The 24,907-nt window shown below is 38.0% G+C and overlaps 2 protein-coding genes and 1 non-coding gene across 3 annotated transcripts; all 3 read left to right on the top strand.

Annotated features, from left to right (window-relative positions):
* The first annotated feature begins 19 nt into the window (after window positions 1–19).
* On the top strand, window positions 20–5,877 carry LOC101742141 (coiled-coil domain-containing protein 42 homolog). The gene is made up of 7 exons (XM_004922672.4): window positions 20–244; window positions 837–1,038; window positions 1,457–1,630; window positions 2,819–2,897; window positions 3,941–4,080; window positions 4,727–4,989; window positions 5,580–5,877. The coding sequence occupies exons 1-7, from the start codon at window positions 135–137 to the stop codon at window positions 5,596–5,598; spliced, it is 987 nt and encodes a 328-aa protein (XP_004922729.1). The 5' UTR covers window positions 20–134; the 3' UTR covers window positions 5,599–5,877.
* A 1,543-nt stretch (window positions 5,878–7,420) lies between these two features.
* LOC101742000 (olfactory receptor-like protein) lies at window positions 7,421–22,630 on the top strand. The gene is made up of 8 exons (NM_001123345.2): window positions 7,421–7,917; window positions 9,195–9,320; window positions 11,064–11,281; window positions 11,567–11,597; window positions 12,715–12,893; window positions 20,404–20,493; window positions 21,554–21,709; window positions 22,412–22,630. The coding sequence occupies exons 1-8, from the start codon at window positions 7,440–7,442 to the stop codon at window positions 22,466–22,468; spliced, it is 1,335 nt and encodes a 444-aa protein (NP_001116817.2). The 5' UTR covers window positions 7,421–7,439; the 3' UTR covers window positions 22,469–22,630.
* On the top strand, window positions 20,247–20,318 carry TRNAE-UUC (transfer RNA glutamic acid (anticodon UUC)). The gene has a single exon. It is a non-coding gene; the product is annotated as a tRNA-Glu (tRNA).
* Window positions 22,631–24,907: the final 2,277 nt, after the last annotated feature.

The following is a 24,907-nucleotide window of genomic DNA, read 5'->3' on the forward strand; positions in this document are numbered from 1 at the left end:
TGGATCACTTCTCAGAGAATTATTAGCGCCTAGCAACCTAACAAAGTATAGCTTCATTCAAGTGATTTTAATATTCGATTTGATTTAACTTTATAAAACATTGTTTTCATACAAACTCGTGCAAAATAACAGAAATGAAGAAAACAACAAAAGATTTGGCGCCTATTGCTATACCGCACGGTCCACCCGTGGAATGTACGGCGGAATATTTTAAATCGCTGATGGAAAGCTCAAGCATGGTAAAGTGAGTACCTATACTTTTGTGAGAATAATCAAACTCTCATGAGTAGTCGCTTTCCAAGACTGCCTTCCTTATCCTTGACAACTTTCTCGCGGCAAACGTTCGGCTAGAGCTGAATCACAAGATTTAGGATCAATAAATTCGACGAATTAAAATCAGTATTGAAAAGAAACACAGGTCGTGGTGAATGACAAATAAAAAAACAGCTGGCGTTCAGGGTCCACCCAGAGCGAAGGGACCCCAGTACGGGTACTTTTGTATCGTATGGCGGGTCTACGAAATATTTATGCTTAGTTACGTGAATTAAATTTTTCGTATTAAAACATATTAGTTTATGACGTTTCGGGAAAATACCTCATATGCTATGCTTATAAAATGGCTAAGATCCCCGAATATTATAATATTACAATCTCGCATTCACTTAACAATTTTCTATCTATTGTGTCAAAAACAATACCATATCTTTAAATAAGCTCAAAAGTCACAAAAGGGGTTATTGGAAGTTATTACATAAAAAATCACTTAAAAAAAGAAGAATATATTTTTCGTAATTATATAATAAAATGAATTTAATAATATTTAAATGGGTCTATAGAAAATATCCGATATGGGACGTGGCGCGACCTACCCCTCAAGTGTTGATGGAGCAAGCACGACGTGATTTAATGGAAGCAGAGGAAAAATTGGCCATCAAAAGAGAGGAAGAGAAAAATAACAGAGCTGTGATGAACGGCAAGTGGGAAGAACTGCGCAGTAAGGAGACGCTACTGAAGGAGTCTTTTATAAGTTTTAATAAGGTTATTAGAGAAATTGCGATCATTACATGAGCTTTTCATTATATTATTTCGTATTTTGAAGCATTTAACAATAATTTAAACTTAGATAGATAAATGTTTAAAATTAGATCTCTTAATAATTAAAAAATCGTGTTTGTCAAAATGTATGGTCATCGTCGAGTTCACGGCTAACTTGATGTTAAATGGCTACCGGAATACGTAGATATCAACAACATAAATGCCACTGTTCACCTTGAGAGGCGAATCTCAATTTTACAGTATAACGATTGCCCCATCCTTCAAACTGAAACGCATTACTGCTTTACGGCAGAATTAGGGAGGGTGGTGGTACCTATCCGTGCCGACTCACGCGTTACCACTAGTAGGTACCTACCGTCAAATCGCCAATTTATATAGATATTACGTTCCCAAAATATAGTTTATCCGTGAGAATCAAGAAAAACGTGACCGCGCCGAAAGGAAAATGACGGCTGATGCTGAAGTCCTCGAACGGAAGACAAGAGAAACGGACGCTATGAGACTGCGGGTCGCAGAAATGACGGAAGTCAAGGAGTTGATGGAGAAACAAGTCAAAGACTATACGATTTACGAGGTAGAAAGATAGTAGCAAATAAGAAGTCTTTAGATAATTTTTTTTTTTCATTGCCCTTGTAGGCATACAATGATACGCCCCACCTGATGGTGAGTAGTTACCGACGCCTATGGGCTTAAGCAATGCCAGGGGCAGAGCCAAGCCGCTACTGCATAATACTCTCCACAAGCCAAGAAGAAGGACATGTCATAGCGCTCGGGAAACACCGTGGAGGGGAGCTCATACCATAGCCGAATGTTACGTGGCAAAAAAGATCTCTGGAAACGCACTATGGATGACCGCAATGGCTCCAAGTAGTATGAACTCTACTCTGGTGGCGGGCGGTGCGTGGTAAAAACGAGATGATGGCATCATCTCGAATAATTCCTTAGAGCACTCCCCATGGAACATACGGTACAAAATACAGAGGGAGCCGGAATTCCCTCCGCAGACCCAGAGGTTCCAAACGATATAAGTTAAAAGAACTCTGGAAGGTCCAGTCTAACTATTATTTAAAGTAAATAATAAAATGAATATTACTTTATTGAAACATATAGAGGAGATAGTGATTTTTAGGTTTTTCTTAGCGCATCATACGCGTTAGGTCATTTTATATGTAGATAGCAGCGGACGGGTCGGGCTGGAGATTGATTGGGGAGATCAGCAGTGGACAGCAATAGGCTGAGATGAGCATGATAATCCTTAAACGATTTTTATTTCTGTTTTATTTATTTATTGCATAGATGGGTGGATGAGCTCACAGCTCACCTGATGTTAAGCGGTCACCGGAGCCCATAGACACCTACGACGTAAATGCGCCGCCCACATTGAGATATGAGTTCAAAGGTCTCAGTATAATTACAACGTCTGCCCCACCCTTCAAACCGAAACGCATAACTGCTTCACGGCAGAAATAGGCAGGGTGTTGGTACCTACCCGCGCGGACTCACAAAAGGTCCTACCACCAGTAAAGGTTTTATATCAAAGGTTAACCGTCTGTCTTATCGTTGTGGTAATCTTTTGATATCGGTAATTTTTCCCTAACACCATGTATTTTTTACACTCGATGGTAAGAAGTTACAACTGCTCATGTACCACATTAATGTATGGCTTAAATTCTGACTATTGCTGGATTAAAATACGTCAAGAAGGTAGTGTGTCATAAAGCAAGTTGAATCTAAAATTTGATTACGTGTCATAATTTTTTAGGATTATTTAATGGCAGTGGTCCATCAATATCCTGAATTCAAGCAACCTTTAGACGTTTTGAACAGATACGAAGCATTGGGTGAGTTTTAAAGGAACCGATCCGTCCTTTGGGTACCGGTGAAAGAAAAAGCAACCATGCATAAGATTTTGCCGGAACTTAAAAGTTTAAGGCGACATTTTTAAGTTTTTTTACTGGTGTTAAGACTTCTCTGTGAGTCCCCACGGGTAGGTACCACCACCCTGACTATTTCTGCCGCGAAGTAATTTCGGTTTGAAGGGTGGGGCTGCCGTTGTAACTATACTAAGATCTCAAAACTCAAGGTGGGTGGCGGCATTTACGGCTCCGGTAACCACTTAGCATCAGGTGAGCCGTGAGCTCGTCCACCCATCCAAGCAATAAGAAAATGAAAAAAGTAAAACTACACAAGCGTATTTCAAGTTTTAGCGAATAAAGTTCCGCGAATGAATATATCCGCCCGCAGCTTCGCTCACCTGGGCTTTATATGGCCCGGACAAAGTGCCAACCCTCAGACACAGCCCACTGAGTTTCTCGCCAGATCTTCTCAGCGGGTCGCGTTTCCGATCCGGTGGTAGATTCTGTGAAGCACGGCTCTTGCTAGGGTTCGTGTTAGCAACGTCGTCAGGTTTGAGCCCCGTGAGCTCACCTACTAGTTAAGGTTACGCTGGAATAGCCTCTCAAGGCTACCAGCTTAGGTAGGAAAAAAAACCCTGCTGAGCAATGTGATGGAAGGTAGCCTTCTTCCCTTTAGTTAAAAATTGTTCATAATCGCATTTCGTTAAAGTTAGTCAGTAGTTGGTTCTGCGCCTACCTGATATTCAATTGCCATTGGATTCCTTTAACACTACAATATGAATTCTGCATCCTGACTTGAGACAAGGCCGAAATCTCAATTGGAATAATTGGTTTCCTGCTCTCCACACCGTCATTAACAGGTATCAGTAAGTAATACCTAAGTCATAGCTAGGCAGCCACCTGTCCCTCCGGACTTCATTCGAGCCTCGTTTGAAGAAAGACATGTCATAGCGCGAGACCCTGTGTAGTGGAGTTCATTCCAGAGTCAGATTATCTGGAGTAGTCATAACTTGATAATATTTCAACAGCTGCAGCTAAAAGCACTCTAGCGGACCGTCAAGAGCGAGACCTGGAGATGCTAGAGAATGCTCGACAAGAAATAGCCGCTTTAACTGAGGAGAAGAAGCTGTTTATAATGGGCTTAAATAATACCCTGGCTAACTTGAGGGTGAGGGATTTTTTTCTTTAGCCAGTGTAGTAGTAAAAGCGTAGCGCCGGGATGAATGGTAAAGTTTATTGTCGGAGGCCAAGACCCACTTCGGGGTCATAGCGCCAGCTCAGTAGTAGTAGTAGTAGTAGTAGTAGTAGTAGTGTAGTAATAATCTTTTAGTGACTGACCTTTAAGTTAACATTTTCTTGTGTTATGTGCAACGAGACAAGCAAATAAACTTAAATCAATCGAACGTCAAACGCAGAGCTTAGCAATGAACCAATATGACATCCATTGGCAACAGCCCAACAGCGAAGGTCTGCTCTAACTAGGGCTAGTGTTAGCCAGTCCTGTCAGGCTGAGCTCCAGGTTGAGCCCTACCAAATTGGTAGGACCTTACCACCACCCCGCCTATTTCTGCCGTGAAGCAGTAGTGCGTTTCGGTTTGAAGGGCGGGACAGCCGTTGTAACTATACTGAGACCTTACAGCTTGTATCTCAAGGTGGGTGGCGGCGTTTACGTTGTAGATGTCTATGGGCTCCAGTAACCACTTAAACACTAGGTGGGCTGTGGGCTCGTTCACCCATTTACAAAAACAAAATGACATTATCATAATTGTTTCAGTAAAATGGTAGTTTATAGCTAATAACACTTATCGTTGCAGTGGCGTTACGACAAAGTGAGAAGCAGAGTTATAAAATGGGAATTGGCTTTGAATCGACTGAAGGAGACCGCAGCCAGGCGTCACGTGGAGCTAAGCCACGTGCGGTCGGCTATATGGAGCCTGTACGTGAAGATATGCAAGCAGAAGGGTCTGGCGGTGGACGCCGGGTCTGAAGACTTTGAACAGCAGCTTGTCGTAATCATGAGAGCGCTGCTGGAGTTGAGGAAGATTTACAAGATCGCTCAACGAAGGTCTAAGGAGAAGTGAGTGTTTGTACCGATACCAGGTCGCTAATATTTATTTTTATTTTTTATTGCTTACAGCCCACCCGGTGTTAAGAGGTTACTAGAGCTGATAGACATTTACGACGTAAATGCGCCACCCACACCTTGAGATATAAGTTCTAAGGTCTCAAGTATAGTTACAACGGCTGCCCCACCCTTCAAACCAGAACGCATTACTGCTTCATGGCAGAAATAGGCAGGGCGGTGGTACCTACCCGCGCGGACTCACAAGAGGTCCTACCACCAGTTATTACGCAAATTATAATTTTGCGGGTTTGTTTTTTATTACACAAAGTTATGCGTTCACCGGGAAAACAATTGTGACCATTTACATTTAATAAATTACGCCTGATTCTGATTCGAGGGTAGTCTTTGAAATATGAATATTACAATGAAAGTAATCTTGATTAGTTTAACCAAATATTGGTTTTATCAGTCGAAATAGTATTGTCGCCTCCTAAATATATGTTTGGTGCATCGCTTGGCTAGAGTGTTGCGGAGAACTCTCTCAGAGCAAGATTCTCTCTGCGTCTTTGTATGAGCGAAATTCATTTTCAATGATCTTTCAGGGATGCTGAATCAACGTGACACATCAAGCTTACCATTATAAACGATCACATTCTCTGATCAATATTTTTATGTAAATTAAAATGAAAAAAAAAAATACTTCCAGAAACTTTAGTATGAATGTCATTTTAGTATTTTGGTTTAAAAATATTTTTCGCTGTTTTGAAATAATAAATTTTCATGCAGTTGTTATGAATTAAATTTTTATCACGTGCTGTTTATGAAATTTTTTTTAATTGTTTTTAATAATTTGTTATGGTTTTAAAATTATTAATTTAATAAAAAATGTTAATTAACGAAGCCCGATATTGTTTATTTTCTTATCGTTTATTCACTCAAGTACAAGGTTGTGTCTCTACGCTTTGTTAACCTCAGGAGTTTGCCCGAATCATATCTCCTTAAGAGCTTCGGGTCCAGCTTAGTGAGCGTTGCGATATGAAAGGTTTTTTTTTATATTTGAGAGATTACTGGTGGCCCGGAGGCCTTTCCAGTTTTACCAGAACAAGTGGGCGAGCAAGGGCTCAGCCAGGAGCGGTGGGATTTGCTAACAGCTACCCGAGCGTTTCCAAAGGAGACCCAACAACTCAAGAGCAGCTGCGAATGAATCTCCTACCAGATCGGAATCGCGACTCGCTGAGAAGATCCGGCGAGAAATTCAGCGGGCTGATGCTTAGGTTATGTTGTACGTGGATGTGAAAGGTGAAACAATAAACAATGCAACTGGATCTGTGATCTCATGTGTCAAGGTGGATGGTGGCATCGTAAATGTCAGGTCTATGGACTCCTATCACCACCTAATATCAGCAATACACGGTTAATTATTGGAATAAAACACAATTTAACCTCGTTAAGCCTTTTCGAATATTCAACGGCAATTTTCCTTTCGAACGAGATTAAAATTGCAAAACTAGACCATTAGTTTAAAGTCAATCACGATTTTCGTAATTATCCGTTTAATTAGTTACGAACTATTTCAAACTTTCAATCAAGTTTCAATGTTCGCTTGTAAAACTTCCACTAAGGTGGTGTTTACGTTCAACGATGAAAGAATATACTTTAATTTGCCTTCTATTACTAATTTTTTATTTTTTATTGCTTAAATGGGTGGACGAGCTCATAGCCCACTTAGTGTTAAGTGGTTACTGAAGCCCATAGACATCTACAACGTAAATGCGCCACCCACCTTGAGATATAAGTTCTAAGGTCTCAGTATAGTTACAACGGCTACCCCACCCTTCAAACCGAAACGCATTACTGCTTCACGGCAGAAAGAGGCAGGGTGATGGTACTCACCCGCGCGGACTCACAAGAATCTCGTATAGCATCCAGGAGAAGTTTATATAAGTTTTGTGAATCGAACAAACACCGGGCATGTCGACCGCAAATTGTAAGTATCAATATTCTTCCTGGCACCTACTTAACTTGACTTAATTGACTTAAAAAAATGAGGTCATATCTTATATTTTATTTTTGTGTACCTCAGAACTTTTTAGATTAATTCATTATTTTTTTTATTTGAAAGCCGGTGCTTCACATGAGGTCCTATTTATCAAGAGCTGATCAGGTGTTTTTTAGTTATCCTTAATAATGCCTATGTAATTGACTTCGACTATGTTGATTAAATTCTCATTTTATTTGGAAAAAATCGGATATTTTTTGGTAAAATTTTTCTAATAAGTTACAAGCTATTATTTAACACACAACATATTATGTTTGTTGGTTTAATTCAAACCGTGCGAGCTAAATTAAAGCCACTCTCTCTTCTACGTAAGCAAATTCTTTGGCAATGTAGACAACACCTTATTTTTTATCAACAAACTTAACATTTCGCTGATTTCTGATCAAATGTTTGATGTTTCACGATGAGAGTACACGCGACGCCAAAACAAGACGTCAGATCATACATGCCTTACATAATACTGCCCTTAAAGATCGCTGCCTGCTGGGAATGGTTCCCAAATACAAAAGAGAACTATCAAATGTTCATCAATAATATCTATTTGGGGATGGTGTTATTCGTCTTGACTCACGTTGCGGCTGGCTTAGTAGTCCATTTGTACACCGAATGGCAAGACGTGATGTCTAGTCTGGACAATATAGCGGATTCCCTGCCGATTCTGGTGTCAATAGCCATTGTGGCTTATTGCGCTTTTAATAGGCAGGAACTGTATGGCCTCGTTAGCTTTATGGACGGAAACTTCAAATATTATTCGGCGTGGGGACTCACGAATATGACGATGGAGAATAGTTTCCAATCTGCGCGAAGGTTTGGCAGAATTTATACCGCTTGCACGATGTTTAGCGTTACTATGTACGCGGTTCTTCCTGTTATAGTGCATAGTGAGTAAAATTTGTCTTATTATGGCCGTTTTCCAATTACAGCACAAGAGCGCATTATGCGGCATAATGCTTAACCATTACTTAATGGTAGTTTTCCAATTACAGAGCATAATACGACTCAGTGACGCACAATGCCGAATTATGCTGAAGCTTAGTTGAGCATTATGTCGCATAATGCGCTCTTGTGCTGTAATTGGAAAACGGCCTATCTCTACTCTCTTAAGTTTTACCCGAATCGTGTACACAATTAAAACCACGGTTTATTATATCGTTCCGTATCCGAAGGTGGTTAGGGCGCACAAGATCGCCCCGAGGAATTAGGACCTCCGTTGGAGTGCTGCGAATTGCGGCGTATCTGCTCAGGTACTTCTTTAAGGAGCGAGGGATTACTGGTGACATGAAGGGTGTACTGCCTATTTCTGTTGTGAAGCAGTAATGCGTTTCGGTTTAAAGGGTAGGGCAGCCGTTGTAACTATACTGAGATCTTAGAACTTATATCTCAAGGTGGGTGGCGCATTTACGTTGTAGATGTCTATGGGCTCCAGTAACCACTTAACACCAGGTGGACTGTGAGCTCGTCCACCCATGTAAGCAATAAAAAAAAACCAGTTTTACCAGGACAGGGTATGTGTTCTTGTGCTACAACACATAACAATGAATACCTTATTTTTAAATGATGCTGTTGCCTGTTTAAATTATTGATTGCTTAAGTGGCAGTACGAATTCACGACCTACCGTAGCCTACCTTAAAACAACAGTTCTAAAGTCTCAGTTTCTACAGTACAACGGTTGATCCACCCTTCAAACCGAAACGCATTACTGCTTCACGTCAGATACAGGTAGGGTGGTGGTGCATACCCGTATCAAGAAAACGCCTTACCACCAGAAATTAATAAGTAAACAATAATAATAAATAGAATGAATGAATGCGTACACTATATGAGTCGACTATTATCAAAGCCGGCAATCTGACTTTTGGACAATGATTGGTAAATCAGAAAAACGAATTATTGACTTTGTATTCCATTGGCAGTCACAAAACTCTTCGGAACGACATCTTAGATAAATAACAGGTTAAGTATTAACCTTTATTTAATGCAGGTTTTGAACCGTATTCTTTGAAGGAGACGATTATATTCGAATCAATCTGTATTGACATATCAATAACATTTTTTTGTCCAAATGCACAGATTGCCACGTTTGATAATAGACGACTCATATATCAATCTGTATATGTTAAAAGAAGTTTCAATTCATTATTAATTTATATTTTACAGTTTGGACTAAACAACCGATAAAAAACTGGTTGTATATGGATGTGAATCGGTCTCCATTCTTTGAATTCGTCTTTTTGAGGTCTTGTTTGACGCAGCTGTTTGTTGGACTGGCTATGGGACAGTTTGGTAAGGCATTTCCATACTGTTCTTACGTATATCTGCAGCGAAGCAATCACGGAACACTTCAATATGTCTTAGAGAAGGTGGCGACAGTCTTTCAGTCGTCAACAAGCTCTGATAACCACTATAAATGAAATTTCTGTGCATCTACAGCAGATTTCCCAAACTTTTTTGTGTCGTAGACCCCTTGCCATGTTTTTCCGTCATGGGTAGACCCCCTACTTACCTGATATTGATTTCCTGTAATTTATCTAACTGTAGTAAAATTTAGTGTTCAAAACTTAAAGTAAAAACACATGTTAATTTATACATTTATTAATTGAATTTAAATTAAAACTACTCAAAATAAATTTTTGTATCTGTTATGTAAAATATACGTACCTAACATAAAATCAACATAAAATAAACTATAAATAAAATAACATAAGCAATAAGTCAAGATTTTTAGTGAGAAGGATGAACCCGATGCTTTAATAATAAATTATCAACATTTAATTTTGGCGTCAATTTTGTAAGGGTTATATGTCTTGATATTATAAGATAGTATGATGTAAGTAAATAGGTACTATCAGTGTATGTGTTGAGATCCACTATCGTGGACCCCCAAATTTTTTTTCGCTGACGTAGACCCCTTGCAGGTTGTCATAGACCCCTAGGGGTCGATATAGACCACTTTGGGAATCACTGATCTAGAGCAATATCGGTAAACATCAACGACATCCCTGTTTCAGGCTTCGTATCTATTTAAGGGTTTTAAGCCCGCATGTAGTATAGTATTATAGCTCGAAGTGTTTTATTTAATTTTTTTTATTGCCCTGTAGGCAGACGAGCATACGGCCCACCTGATGGTGAGTGGTTACCGTCGCTCATGGACGTCTGCACTGCCAGGGGCAGAGCCAAACCGCTGCCTACCGTTTAATACTCTCCACAAGCCTCGTTTGAAGAAGGACATGTCATAGCGCTCGGGAAACACCGTGGAGGGGAGCTCATTCCATAGCCGGATGGTACATGGTAAAAAAGATCTCTGGAAACGCACTGTGGATGAATGCAGTGGCTCCAGATAGTATGGATGAACTCTACTTCGATGGCGGGCGGTGCGATGGTAAAAACAAAATAATGGTATAGTCTCGAACAATTCACAAAGTTCAGTTTGAGATATAGAATAGCCAATTGAGACTTCGATTTCATGTTTCCAGATAGGCTGCCTTCACGTTGCATTGCTTATGCTCACTCGGTCATCAATTTACGATGTAAATATATAAAATTATCATGGAATTTTTATGCGAACCGTTTTGAAGTCGTCGTGGCCTAAAGGATAAGACGTCCGATGCATTCGTGTTGAGCGATGCACCGGTGTTCGAATCTCAGGCGGGTACCAATTTTTCTAATGTAGGTAATACGTACTCAACAAATGTTCACGATTAACTTCCACGGTGAAGGAATAACATCGTGTAATAAAAATCAAACCCATAAAATTATAATTTGCGTAGTTACTGGTATTAGGACCACTTGTGAGTCCGCGCGGATAGATACCACACCACCCTATCTATTTATACCGTGAAGCAGTAATGCGTTTCGGTTTGAAGGGTGGGGCAGCCGTTGTAACTATACTTGAGTCCTTAGAACTTATATCTCAAGGTGGGTGGCGCATTTACGTTGTAGATGTTCATGGGCTCCAGTAACCACTTAACACCAGGTGGGCTGTGAGCTCGTCCACACACCTTTTACAGCGAAATGCTAATGTTACAGGAGTATTCTTCGCCTCAAATTCAATTCTCATTTGCGGACAGCTTGACCTGTTGTGTTGCGGTCTGCGGAACGCGCGATACACCGCCTTGTTACGGCACGGAGTGGAACGCAACAGTCTTGCGTCTTACGTTTGGGAACTGAAGTCGAATGAGAGACACAATCATATCTACAATGTAGCTGAAATGAAAAGTTCGGACGATCATTACGACGAGAGAGTGGTAAGGAGTGTTGCAGGAATGTACAAAAATAACGTTCAGTTGGATAACTACGTTTTTTTGACAACAAATTCTGTAGCCTGTAAGAAAAAGGATAATGAATTGAAAATAGCTATAAATATATATTTAAATAAACGCATATAATTTAAAAAATATATATACAAGAACACTAAGTATTTGCGTAGTGGTACTATGAAGTCACAATTTATTTGCTACAAATTTAATTCTGTATGGCTTTGTAGATATTATGTGGAAGCAATAAGCTGATTGTTTGTTTAACACTTGCAGGTACACGTTTTCCCGAAAAAAACACAATTCGGTAAGTGAATATCGAATGTTCATAATTTTTCAAACGTATGCTATTTCGTAAAATCAATAGTATTAATATAATAAAACTCGTTCTAGTTATTAGTGCCGTGGTGCGGTCCAATGGCTCCCGGTTTCGTTTCTCGACCGGATGTTTTTTTTCCTACCTAAGCCTTGAAAGGCCATGTTTTTTTTTATTTATTTTTTTATTTATTGCTTAGATGGGCGGACGAGCTCACAGCCCACCTGGTGTAAAGTGGTTACTGGAGCCCATGGACATCTACAACGTAAATGCGCCACCCACCTTGAGATATAAGTTCTAAGATCTCAGTATAGTTACAACGGCTGCCCCACCCTTCAAACCGAAACGCAATACTGCTTCACGGCAGAAATAGACAGGGTGGTGGTACCTACCCGCGCGGACTCACAAGACGTCCTTCCAGCAGTGAATTAATTATGTCAGCGTAACTTAAAGTGTAGGCGAGCCCACGGGACTCAAGCCTGGAGGCATTGCTAACACTAGCCTTAACGAGAGCAGTGCTTCGCAGTCTACCACCGGATCGGAAACGCGACTCACTGAGAAGATCCGGCGAGAAACTCAGTGGGCTGTGTCTATGGGTTAGTTTACTCGCCGAACCCTTCGTCGCGGACGACAGGTTCGACCAGATGTATATTTCCACGAATACCATAAGACTGAATTCGTTATACTTTTGTCATACCGGGGCTGCCTAGGTACCTGTAGGATGATGAGTGGTTACCGCCGCCCATGGACTTCAGCAATACCGTTAAGTACTCTCCAGAAGCCTCGTTTGAAGAAGGACATGTCATAGCGCTCTGGAATCACCGTGGAGGGGAGCTTATTCCAAAGTCTCTGGAAATGCACTGTGAATGAACGCAGTGGCCCCAGTTAGTATGGATGAACTCTACTCCGGTGGCGGGCGGTGCGATAGTAAAAAACTAAATTACGAAGAAGCTTATCTTGAAAATGTCGTAAGCGAGATACACGCATCTGTCAAATATCTTGTTCTATGATAGCTACCGCCACAACACCCATTAGTCTTCAGAAAACCCCAACCTTTAGCCCGTTGAGTCCGGTTTCAAAAGCTTTAGTTTAATTTTCTTTATTTCAGACATCTACAGTAAGACTTACGACGAGGCTACTAGTAAAGCTCTACGCGACTGCGCGGCTCTGTGTCAAGTTATAAACGAATACAAATATAGGTTTGAGCGCTTCGTTTCTCCGCTGCTGGTGATCAGGGTTGTACAAGTCACACTCTACCTTTGCACTTTGCTGTACGCTGCCACGTTGGTACGTGCCATTTGGGATTCAATTACTTCAATTTTCTTCGCTATCTATTCGCTTAAGAGGCTATCCCAGCTACGCCCGGAAAGGTAGGTGCCGACACTAGCCTTAGCAAGAGCAGTTCTTCGCTGAATCTACCACAGGATCGGAATCGCGGCCCAATGAGATCAGGTGAGAGAAACTCAGCGGGCTATAGGTTAAGTGTTACGTCGAACTCACCTGACCTGTGCTTTGTTGCTAGTAGCCTCCATTAGCACTGAGAGTGGATCATAAGAATCCGTCTTGGCCGTCGTCTGAGCCGGGGTCGTTAAAGCTTGTGTTAAATAACACAAATGTATGAGATCGATATGATGTTTTAGCTAATGATATCGCTCAACCGTCACACATGCGTCTCAGATGGTGATGAACTCGAGACGCACTCGGAAAGAGCTGCCTTGAGATATTAAGACTTTTTATTTTTTATTGCTTAGATGTGTGGAAGAGTTCACAGCCCACCTGGTGTTAAGTGGTTACTGGAGCCCATAGACATCCACAACGTAAATGCGTCACCCACCTTGAGCTATAAGTTCTAAGGTCTCAGTATAGTTACAACGGCTAAGCAATAAAAAAAGAAAATATAAAAAAAACCCTTCAAACTGAAACGCATTACTGCTTCACGGCAGAAATAGGCAGGGTGGTGGTACCCACCCGCGCGGACTCACAAGAGGTCCTACCACCAGACTTCTCGGGGGGCGCTCGACCCGTTGTTAGCAATCCTCGCCCTACTGGCGCAGTCACACGCGATCTTTCCACAAAGCATTATAGCGCTAGTAGAATGTTGTAAGAGTAAATCCCTGATCTTTTAAATATAATAATAATAAAAATAATAAGCCTTTTATTCCATACAAATAGTAGGTTGCATACATATTTTAAATATAAAAAAGAAAAAAGAAGAAGAAAAAAGTACTGATGTTATTACACGTGTTTCACTTAGTTTGCTCCCCTTCTCTCTCCCTTCCGTTTCCTTACAAAAGTATAAATCTAGACAACATTTTAAAAAAATATATAGAAGTTTGTTTGCATGGACCCCTCCTCAAGTGAAGGTGAAGGCCTCCTCTAAAGAATAACAGCTGTTTCATTATTAAGTTCTGACGTTGTAAGTTACTATGTAAAGCTGATCTTTCTTCTCTTTAGTTGAGTGAAATATTTCTTGGGTTTGTGTTCCATTTTCTTATTATTGAAGAAGTTTGAGATATCTTCCTTAGAGGGTTTTGGTCTTGATCTTCCACGGTGACCAGCCGGATTGGAAGATGTTTTTTGTTGCTTTGTTGAAATTAATTGAATGTTGCATCGTTGAGGGAGGGAGCAGTTGGTTGCTATGAATGGAAGTTATTGGTTGTATTGTAGTTGGTTTGGTTATGTGGTGTGTTGACGTTATTGCTTACTAAAATAGCTTAGAATACTAGGTTTTAGAACTCCTTCTGAGACACTGTTTGATCTAGGTATAGATGGGTTTGCTTGTTTTATTTTGCTTTTCTTAGTGGGTCTTGTTGTACTTTTACGAACTAGTGCTTGAGAATTGGGATCTGACTCTGGTGAAGTCATCAGTCTTCTTTTGTTGTTTGATTTTAATAAAACAAGTTTATCGTATTTTATCGTGACTTTATTTCCTTTCTCGCGCTCTCTATTTGCTTCTTCCTGTAGTTCTTTCCTTTTTTCTAATATGTATTTAGGGTAATCTTCGTTCAAGTAGTATTGGGTATCTATTAATACCTAATCTTCTTTGCTTGAGAATGCTGACCTTTGAACCAAGGGTAGTAAAGGTTAAAATTATTGGTCGCGGTTTATCACATTTTTTTCCCACTCTCCTTATTTCTTGAATATCTCTACAATCCAATTTTAAGGACAATTTTTCACTTATGAATTGCAACATATTGTTCTCCAAATTATGATAGGATGTCTCACTCTCTTCGATACCGAAGAAAATTATGTTTCTTTGTCTTGCTTGTCTTTCCATAAATTGAATCCTTTTTTCTTGTTGTTCAACATTTTCTTTCAAGGTTTGATGTTTTTCTTCCAATATGGTAAATTTCTCTTCTAATTTGTTGGTTATGTTAAGTGTTACTTGTTCTGTCACCTTTTCGCCATTTTTCTGAATTTCTATTTTTTGAGCGTTCAGTTCTTTTTGAATATTTTGTAAGGCTTTCATAATTTCCTCCATAGTGTCTGTTTGTTTTGTTTTGGTACTTGTTGCGTCCTCTAGTAGAACTAGATATTATTTTTTGTCATAGACCTATATAGTAGGGACACGACATATTGTTCTATACGTACAATTGCTTATATAAATAGCACCCATTTTGAAGGCACACACATAAACATATATCTATCTCGTTCTTACTCAGCACTTTAACTCGCAAGAAAACAATATAACAGTATTTCAGTGCGTACATAAAATGAAACATGAATATACGTAAATGTCTCCGTCTCCGTCTAATGAGGCCGAAAATCCGCCATGTTTAGCGCGCCAAATGTCATTGTCACGTCAGTTCGGCCGTCTGTTTTGGGTTGTACATTATTTATTGACTTTGATATCGATTTAATATGATTGCTTATATAAAATTTCTAATTTTATCTTGCTTAAAACGTACAAAAATAATAATTAAAACATATTTTATAGGATCTCAAGAAGGTCGATGCCCCAAAACTATTATCTATTTATATTTAAATTCATTATGGAGCCTTCATCCGAAACATAGATTATACACTTAATAATATATTTGAATCCGAAATATCGGACACCATTTTTCGGTCGGAATCTATTCATCATGACACTAATCATAAATACCTCTTTAAAATATGTCATCAAAACATATTTAAACATTCTGTTTAGATATTTCGGGAAAAAGGCTACCGACAAAATCTCTTCGGAACTATTTAAATAAAATAGTTTTATTCCGCAGTGAGTAAAACACTATTGTAAATTCGTTAAATATTTAATAATTAAGTGATTTTAGAGAGGAAGTCACAAGTAATGACGTTTTTAATAATGAATAAATGTTCTGTAGGTGTTTTTTTTATCTCGCGGTTCCTTGATAAGTATAGAATCACTCTCAAGTGAAAGTGATTCAAATGGTGCGGCGCACCTTCCTTGGGGTGCGCTGCGGTAGTGTGTTACGGACTTTAGAGTCAGCAAAACAATTAAAATAGATTATAATAGTCTAAGAAAAACACGTACTCAAAATACGATAACATTCAGCATGCTAGAAATGGGCTGATGGCACTGTACTATGCCATATCTTTATGTTTTGCGGCAAACGACAACTTAATAAAATCAGTGTAGCAAATTTTAAAAATCGTCATATCGTTTACTTCGAAAATTTGAAGCACGAACTCGTCTTAGATTTCACATAATATCTAAATCACATCATCTTTGCACATAACAATGTACTTAATTCCTATTAAAGTATAAATTCTACAAATACATTCATACTCAACAATATTTAAAATAAAATAAGCCAAGAACCTTTATCGATAAAACCTACTAACATTAAAATCTTCTGGGCAGCACTAAAACCGCCATGTTTTGTGGCCAGATGACGTCACAGTGGCACGAATTTTTAGTTGACGTTTCATTTCCATAGGTTTCCTACACTGAAGTAGGAAACTTATCAACTAAAATTGTCGTCGTCAACTAAAACGTCAACGTCAACTAAAAATTCGTGCCACTGTGACGCATAGACCTATATAGTAGGGACACGACATATTATTCTATACGTACAATTGCTTATATAAATAGCACCCATTTTGAAGGCACATACATAAACATATATCTATCTCGTTCTTACTCAGCACTTTAACTCGCAGGAAAACAATATAACAGTATTTCAGTGCGTACATAAAATGAAACATGAATATACGTAAATATCTTCGTCTCCGTCTAATGAGGCCGAAAATCCGCCATGTTTAGCGCGCCAAATGTCATTGTCACGTCAGTTCGGCCGTCTGTTTTGGGTTGTACATTATTTATTGACTTTGATATCGATTTAATATGATTGATTATATAAAATTTCATAATTTATCATGCTTAAAACATACAAAAATAATAATTAAAACGTATTTTATAGGATCTCAAGAAAGTCAATGCCCTAAAACTATTATCTATATGTATTTAAATTCATTATGGAGCCCTCATCCGAAAAATCCATTTTTCGGTCGGAATCTATTGATCATGACACTAATCATAAATACCACTTTAAAAGATGTCATCAAAACATATTTAGACATTCTGTTTAGATATTTCGGGAAAAGGGCTACCGACAAAATCTCTTCGGAACTATTTAAATAAAATAGTTTTATTCCGCAGTGAGTAAAACACTATTGTAAATTTGTTAAATATTTAATAATTAAGTGATTTTAGAGAGGAAGTCACAAGGAATGACGTTTGTAATTAATGAATAAATGTTCTGTAGGTGTTTTTTTTTTCACGCGGTCCCTTGATAAGTTTAAAATTTTAATCACTCTCAAGCGAAAGTGATTCAAATGGTGCGGCGCACCTTCCTTGGGGTGCGCTGCGGTAGTATGTTACGGACTTTAGAGTCAGCAAAACAATTAAAATAGATTGTTATAGTCTAAGAAAAACACGTACTCAAAATACGATAACATTTAGCATGCTAGAAATGGGCTGATGGCTTTGAACTACGCCATATCTTTATGTTTTGCGACAAACGACAACTTTATAAAATCAGTGTAGCAACTTTTAAAAATCATCATATCGTTTACTTGGCAAATTCGAAGAACGAACTTGTCTTAGATTTCACCCATCTAAATCATATCATATTTGCACATAACAATATACCTACTTACTTCCCATTAAAGTATAAATTCTACAAATAAATAACACTCAACAATATTTAAAATAAAATGAGCCAAGAACGTTTATCGATAAAACCTGATAACATTGAAATCTTTTGTACAGCACTAAAGCCGCCATGTTTTGTGGCCAGATGACGTCACAGTGGCACGAAATTTTGGTTGACGTTTCATTTCCTTAAGTTTCCTACTTCATTGCTGTGACGTCATCTGGCCACAAAACATGGCGGTTTTAGTGCTGTACAAAAGATTTCAATGTTATCAGGTTTTATCGATAAACGTTCTTGGCTCATTTTATTTTAAATATTGTTGAGTATTATTTATTTGTAGAATTTATACTTTAATGGGAAGTAAGTAGGTATATTGTTATGTGCAAATATGATATGATTTAGATGGGTGAAATCTAAGACAAGTTCGTCTTTCGAATTTGCCAAGTAAATGATATAATGATTTTTAAAAGTTGCTACACTGATTTTATAAAGTTGTTGTTTGTCGCAAAACTTATAGATATGGCGTAGTTCAAAGCCATCTACCCATTTCTAGCATGCTAAATGTTATCGTATTTTGAGTACGTGTTTTTCTTAGACTATTACAATCTATTTTAATTGTTTTGCTGACTAAAGTCCGTAACACACTACCGCAGCGCACCCCAAGGAAGGTGCGCCGCACCATTTGAATCACTTTCACTTGAGAGTGATTCAAATTTTAAACTTATCAAGGGACCGCGTGATAAAAAGTGTGTGTGTCCGCTCCGACGCACGACTGGAGTTTACTGGATATAAAAAATTAAACGAAACAATACGAGAAATAGTTCTATATTACGACAACACGATACACTACAGATTATTAACAAATTAACGAGACACAAAACAAACGACTAACAAATATATGAAAATACAATAATGAGAGAAACGCGCGATCAGTACGAGGCTTTGAGGCGGACTGCCGGCGCAGCAGCCCGGCGTCACCTGCGATAACGCATTTCGTGTGACATGCGCAATCAGGCGCATAACGCATTTCGTGTGACATGCTAGTACGATTTTGGTCCCCATAATTTTCATACCCCGGGCCTATATATGTAAATCGATTCTAAAGGAGTAAACTCCAAAAAAAAAACACCTACAGAACATTTATTCATTATTAAAAACTTCATTCCTTGTGACTTCCTCTCTAAAATCACTTAATTATTAAATATTTAACGAATTTACAATAGTGTTTTACTCACTGCGGAATAAAACTATTTTATTTAAATAGTTCCGAAGAGATTTTGTCGGTAGCCTTTTTCCCGAAATATCTAAACAGAATGTCTAAATATGTTTTGATGACATATTTTAAAGAGGTATTTATGATTAGTGTCATGATCAATAGATTCCGACCGAAAAATGGATTTTTCGGATGAGGGCTCCATAATGAATTTAAATATATTTAAATAATAGTTTTGGGGCATCGACTTTCTTGAGATCCTATAAAACATGTTTTAATTATTATTTTTGTATGTTTTAAGCATGATAAAATAAGAAATTTTATTTAAGCAATCATATTAAATCGATATCGAAGTCAATAAATAATGTACAACCCAAAACAGACGGCCGAACTGACGTGACAATGACATTTGGCGCGCTAAACATGGCGGATTTTCGGCCTCATTAGACGGAGACGGAGACATTTACGTTTATTCATGTTTCATTTTATGTACGCACTGAAATACTGTTATATTGTTTTCCTGCGAGTTAAAGTGCTGAGTAAGAACGAGATAGATATATGTTTATGTGTGTGCCTTCAAAATGAGTGCTATTTATATAAGCAATTGTACGTATAGAACAATATGTCGTGTCCCTACTATATAGGTCTATGGTTTCCTACTTCAGTGTTTTTTGTGTGTAAATCGAACGTAATTTGCCTTTTTCCTAATAGATGGCGCTGTTTCACAGTTTATTTTCTATGACAGGCGAAATTGCAGACTCATTCAGGAAAGAAGTTATGTTTTTCCAAAAAAGGAATAACTTACGCGATTTTCATTTATTTGCACTCCGGAACTTTCATAGATTAACACTAATATAATTTAAGTTCCTGGATTCGCGAGAAAAAACTTGAAAAGTTCTTAGATTGTCGTTTGTTAAAACTTCATTTTTTTTTTAAAAGTATTTTGTGTATTATTCGTTAACTTGGGACCTTGTCTTCACTATATAGTCATATTCACTAGTTTATTTGTCACTTGTACGATTTTTTATCACTAAATTCACTTTAAATTATATTTTTAAATAACTTTTTTACGGTCTATGTTGTTACCGCGTCTCAGTACCGCCTACCCTCGATCTTTTAAATAGCAAAAAAAATTAATCAATTTTAACACGTGCAATATTACAGACTAAAAGCTATATAGTTTAAACATCTGTTTAGTATTAGTTTTTTGTCATATGTATTTCAAAACGATTTGCATTTTAATTTTATTTATTGAAATTATAGCTGTTATTCCGCAATATGTTATTATTTTTGGCTCAATCGAATATGTCCCGTATGGTCTAGTGGCTAGGATACCTGGCTTTCACCCAGGAGGCTCGGGTTCGATTCCCGGTACGGGAAAATCTTTTGCCTTTTTTTAAAGCCTTCACCACAAAGTTTTAGCCTCGAATAAAAATTTACGCCAGCTTTTTTTAATCATTTTCAGAGATTCGATATGATCACCGTCGAATACCTTGTAGCGGTCGCGCTCGATATCTTTGTTTATTGTTATTATGGAAACCAAATTATACTACAGGTAAATTTTTATTTTTATTGCTTAGATGGGTGGACGATCTCACAGCCCACCTGGTGTTAAGTGGTTACTGGAGCCCATAGACATCCACAATGTAAATGCGCCACCCACCTTGAGACATAAGTTCTAAGGTATAGTTACAACGGCTGCCCCACCCTTCAAACCGTAACGCATTACGCTTCACGGCAGAAATAGGCAGGGTGGTGGTACCTACCCGTGCGGACTCTCAAGAGGTCCTACCACCAGTAATTACGCAAATTATAATTTTGCGGGTTTGATTTTTATTACACGATGTTATTCCTTCACCGTGGAAGTCAATCGTGAACATTTGATGAGTACATATTTCATTAGAAAAATTGCTACCCGCCTGAGATTTGAACACCGGTGCATCGCTCAACACGAATGCACCGGACGTCTTATCTTTTAGGCCACGACGACTTATGTTTATTTGTCATTAAGGTTTTTCTACGCTCAATACTCACATTCACGAAGAATGGTTTTATCCTTTGAAAATTTAGATACAAATAGGCCAAGAAAACATACCGTATTGTTTGTAAATTATTTAAAAAAAACGCAATTTGAAAAATTAAATTCAAATAAGAAAATGTAAATAGGTAGTACTGTTAAAAATGAGACCTTATAACTCATGTCTCAAGGTGGGTGGCGGCACTACTTACATTGCAGATGTCTATGGGCTCCAGTAATCCCTTAACACCAGGTGGGCTGTGAGCTCGTCCACCCATCTAAGCAATAAAAAACAAAAAAATGTTATCATCAGTGTAGTTTTATTTCCAAACTAGCTGTAACCGCCCGCTTCGCTGGGCATTTAAAATTAACATTATTTCTCACCCCCACAAACATTCTCATCATGAACGCCCCCGCAACTGCTGTAGGGAGTCCAACACTCATATAAATATTAGCCTATCCATTAAGTACATGTATCTTCTACATGGATACCAAGTTTCAAGTCAATCGGATGCATGGTTTAGTAGTTATAACGGAACATCCGCAAAAACCACTGTAGATTTATATATTAGTATAGTGATATAGATTCCTAATTCAGGCTGATCGTGTTTCCACGGCGGCTTATCAATCCTCCTGGCACACCATGGGCGCAGTTCCTCGTCGCTTACTCCTCAATCTGCTGCTCGCCAACAGGAGGCCCGTGGTAGTACGCGCGGGGAGGTTCCTACCCATGGACTTGCATACTTTTGTTGTGGTAAATATTCTAGTTATTGGACATACTTTTTTATTCCCCAACGACGCATCCAATGGTTAACTTCAACAAAAATTAAGGTCTCTGAAAGTACGCATTGAATCTTCAACATTATTTCACTTTATTTTAAATAAAAATTGTATATGAAGTATTAACGCAATTCAGTGCAAGTACATTGTACTATCTAATTTAAATGTAGATAATTTTACTTATTAAAGTGCATTTTTTTTTATTGCCTTTATAGGCAGACGAGCATACGGCTCACCTGATGGTAAGTGGTCACCGTCGCTCATGGACGTCAGCAATGCCAGGGGCAGAGCCAAGCCGCTGCCTACCATAAAGTACTCTCCGCAAGCCTCGTTTGAAGAAGGACATGTCATAGCGCTCGGAAAACACCGTGGAGGGGAGTTCATTCCAAAGCCGGGTGGTACGTGGCAAAAAAGATCTTTGGAATCGCACTGTCGATGAACGCAGCGGTTCCAGATAATATGGATGAACTCTGCTCCGATGGCGGGAGGTGCGATGATAAAAAGGAGATGAGGGGATCATCTCGAATAATTCCTCAGAGCATTCCCCATGGACCATGCGGTATAAAACACAGAGAGAACCGAAGTCCCTCCGTAGACCCAGAGGTTCCAAGCGATCCGCGAGAGCAGGACTATCGACCATAACATTAAAAGTAATTTGAATGCTTTTCTCTTTCAGATAATCAAGACCTCCTTCTCATATTACACACTACTTGTAAACGTCAACGAGAAATAAAATACTATTCTATAATATGTGGGTAGTCTATTAAAAAAAATTGAAATCATTAAGGATAAATGCATGCGCCGGTAGAGAAAACAACTTTTGTAATGATGGCTATCTCGACTGTAACATAAGCAGCTTATCACACAATAAAGTAATAAAACACCAATAAATAAATTTTAAAGTATTTTATTTAAGAAAATTATTATACAATTCTGTTCATAAACCAACACATCAGTGATGGGATACCGGTTCAGTCTAACGCGGGCAGCAATGAAATAAAAACATCGAGTGAGTACGCAATGAAACGCCATTTTAACACAACCCCCATTTTTCTCTTCAATCTGGTAACACTATCGGTGGAATGGCACAGCAATGGTGATTGTTGCATTAAAAAAAAAAAAACAGTCGCCAGCAATGTTCCAAAACATATTCATTTTCATCTACCTTCAAACACATTTAATAAGTACTTTTAATTATACCATTTGCAAGAATCAGCATTACTGTGCGTTTTTAAATTACAAATCTTCAGGTCGGCTAAGACAAGACGCATCACAAAAGCTTTTCTAAATCCTTGTTATTTATAAAGTACTTTGGTTTTGCTCGTTAAATAATAATACGTTCGTCAAAATAAATCGATAAATGCGATTTTAAGGCTTCCCAATTTAAAAAAATACTTGTTTGACCAAATCGAAAGGAACCCGGGAGAAAAAGTAACTTCAATTACCCACACCGAGGGCCGAGAAATCTCTTGTGGCAAGAAGTGGTTTAATAATAATAACCCGGAGCTTGATTGTAGAGTATCTTTGACAAAGACACACCATACCGGGCGCAGTGATACAGTGGTCATTGACCAGCGAAGAATGGATGAGATTCCACTTATGCCTAACATACGAATCTCTAAAAATTACCATTTTGGTATATTTCAATGGTAAACTTAGTCGCGTATGAAAGTGCACACGTCTTCACTAGTTTTTATTTATTTATTCAATTTTGTTTCAATGTTACAAAACGTGAATTGCCTTGATGTAGAGATCACTGAAAAAATCGTTTTCTTCAAAATTGATGATTTAGCAAAAATCCTGAGGACCATCATAATTTCTAAACAATATCTTCAGTTTACAGAGCTGAAAACCTCGTGAATGTAATAATCTGATTACAAGGCAGCGTCGAAATCAAACATCTATGAATGAGGCTACGCGACCAATGCAATCTATTCCCCCAATTCACCCAAGCAATATCGTATTTGTATTGCCAAAAAAATACTATTAATATATCAGAGTTGAAACAATTTCACGGGAATTCTATTAAAAAATCTTAATCGAATTCCCCAAAGCATAGTTTTTTCGATTATCAACAAAATTAGATATTTAATAACAAAATTAACATCAATCATCGTCAAACCAAGTCTTTTGAGATAATAAAAAAACACACACATGATTCTTGAATTTGTTTATAGACACAAAATAAGCAAAACCAAAGCACGCGATAAAGAACAAGTACTAACATCCGTTTAAAGAACGGTGTGCTCACATATATAATATATATGTTTATATACTGGTCACTCCCATCCAAATGCATCGCCGCCTGCGCGCGTTGCAAACTTACAGTTTTTTCGCTTACTACAAAATCTTACATTATTTTTAAATATTTTACTCAGTAAATCTTCATACATAATACAAGAAAAGGAACCAAGATATTTCCTTTTATCATATTATAATATGTACATATGTGTTTAATTAAGTGTGGTGTGTCTGAGCGCCTTTTCATTAAATGCCTTCTCAAATTATTTTAATTTGTATTCCGATCCAACTGAAGTTTAAATATTAAAATAGTTTACCAATTACATTCAAGTAGAGGAAATTTCATAAATCTTCTATATACCGCCATGTGTTTTATAGATTGTCATTGTATTATAACGACTAGTGTTGCCATAATAATACAAATGTGGACATTGATACCTTATATTAACAGAATTTATTATTTTCGAATACAAGCATACGGGATCAATCAAACTGACATTCGCACGCACAGAAGACGCACGGTAAATACATAATAAGATATGTCACATAAATTAATTAATAAAAAAGGAAGCTGTAAAATCACTTTACACGGCTGATCGAGATTAAGCGGAGAAAAAGGCGTAACAATTTTCCAACAATTGTAAACATGAAAATTGTTGCACAAATTAAAAAAATAAATGAAACTGGCAACATTTTTTTTTTTTACATTTTCCGTAAACATCTAAAATGTTACCTTACAATTACGGTGTGACCAATTCTAAAATAACATACGAAGAGAGCGATTAATAACGCTGTTTAATTAATACTTGATTGAATGCTACAAATTTTATTTTCATAAAAACAAAGAGAAAACAATGGAATAATTATGATATAAAGATCTATCAAAACGTGTTTCATTTGACACTACCGGCAACACTCATTTCAAATTCAA

This window comes from Bombyx mori, chromosome 16 (assembly GCF_030269925.1).
Source record: "Bombyx mori chromosome 16, ASM3026992v2".
In the NCBI taxonomy this organism is placed as follows: domain Eukaryota; kingdom Metazoa; phylum Arthropoda; class Insecta; order Lepidoptera; family Bombycidae; genus Bombyx; species Bombyx mori.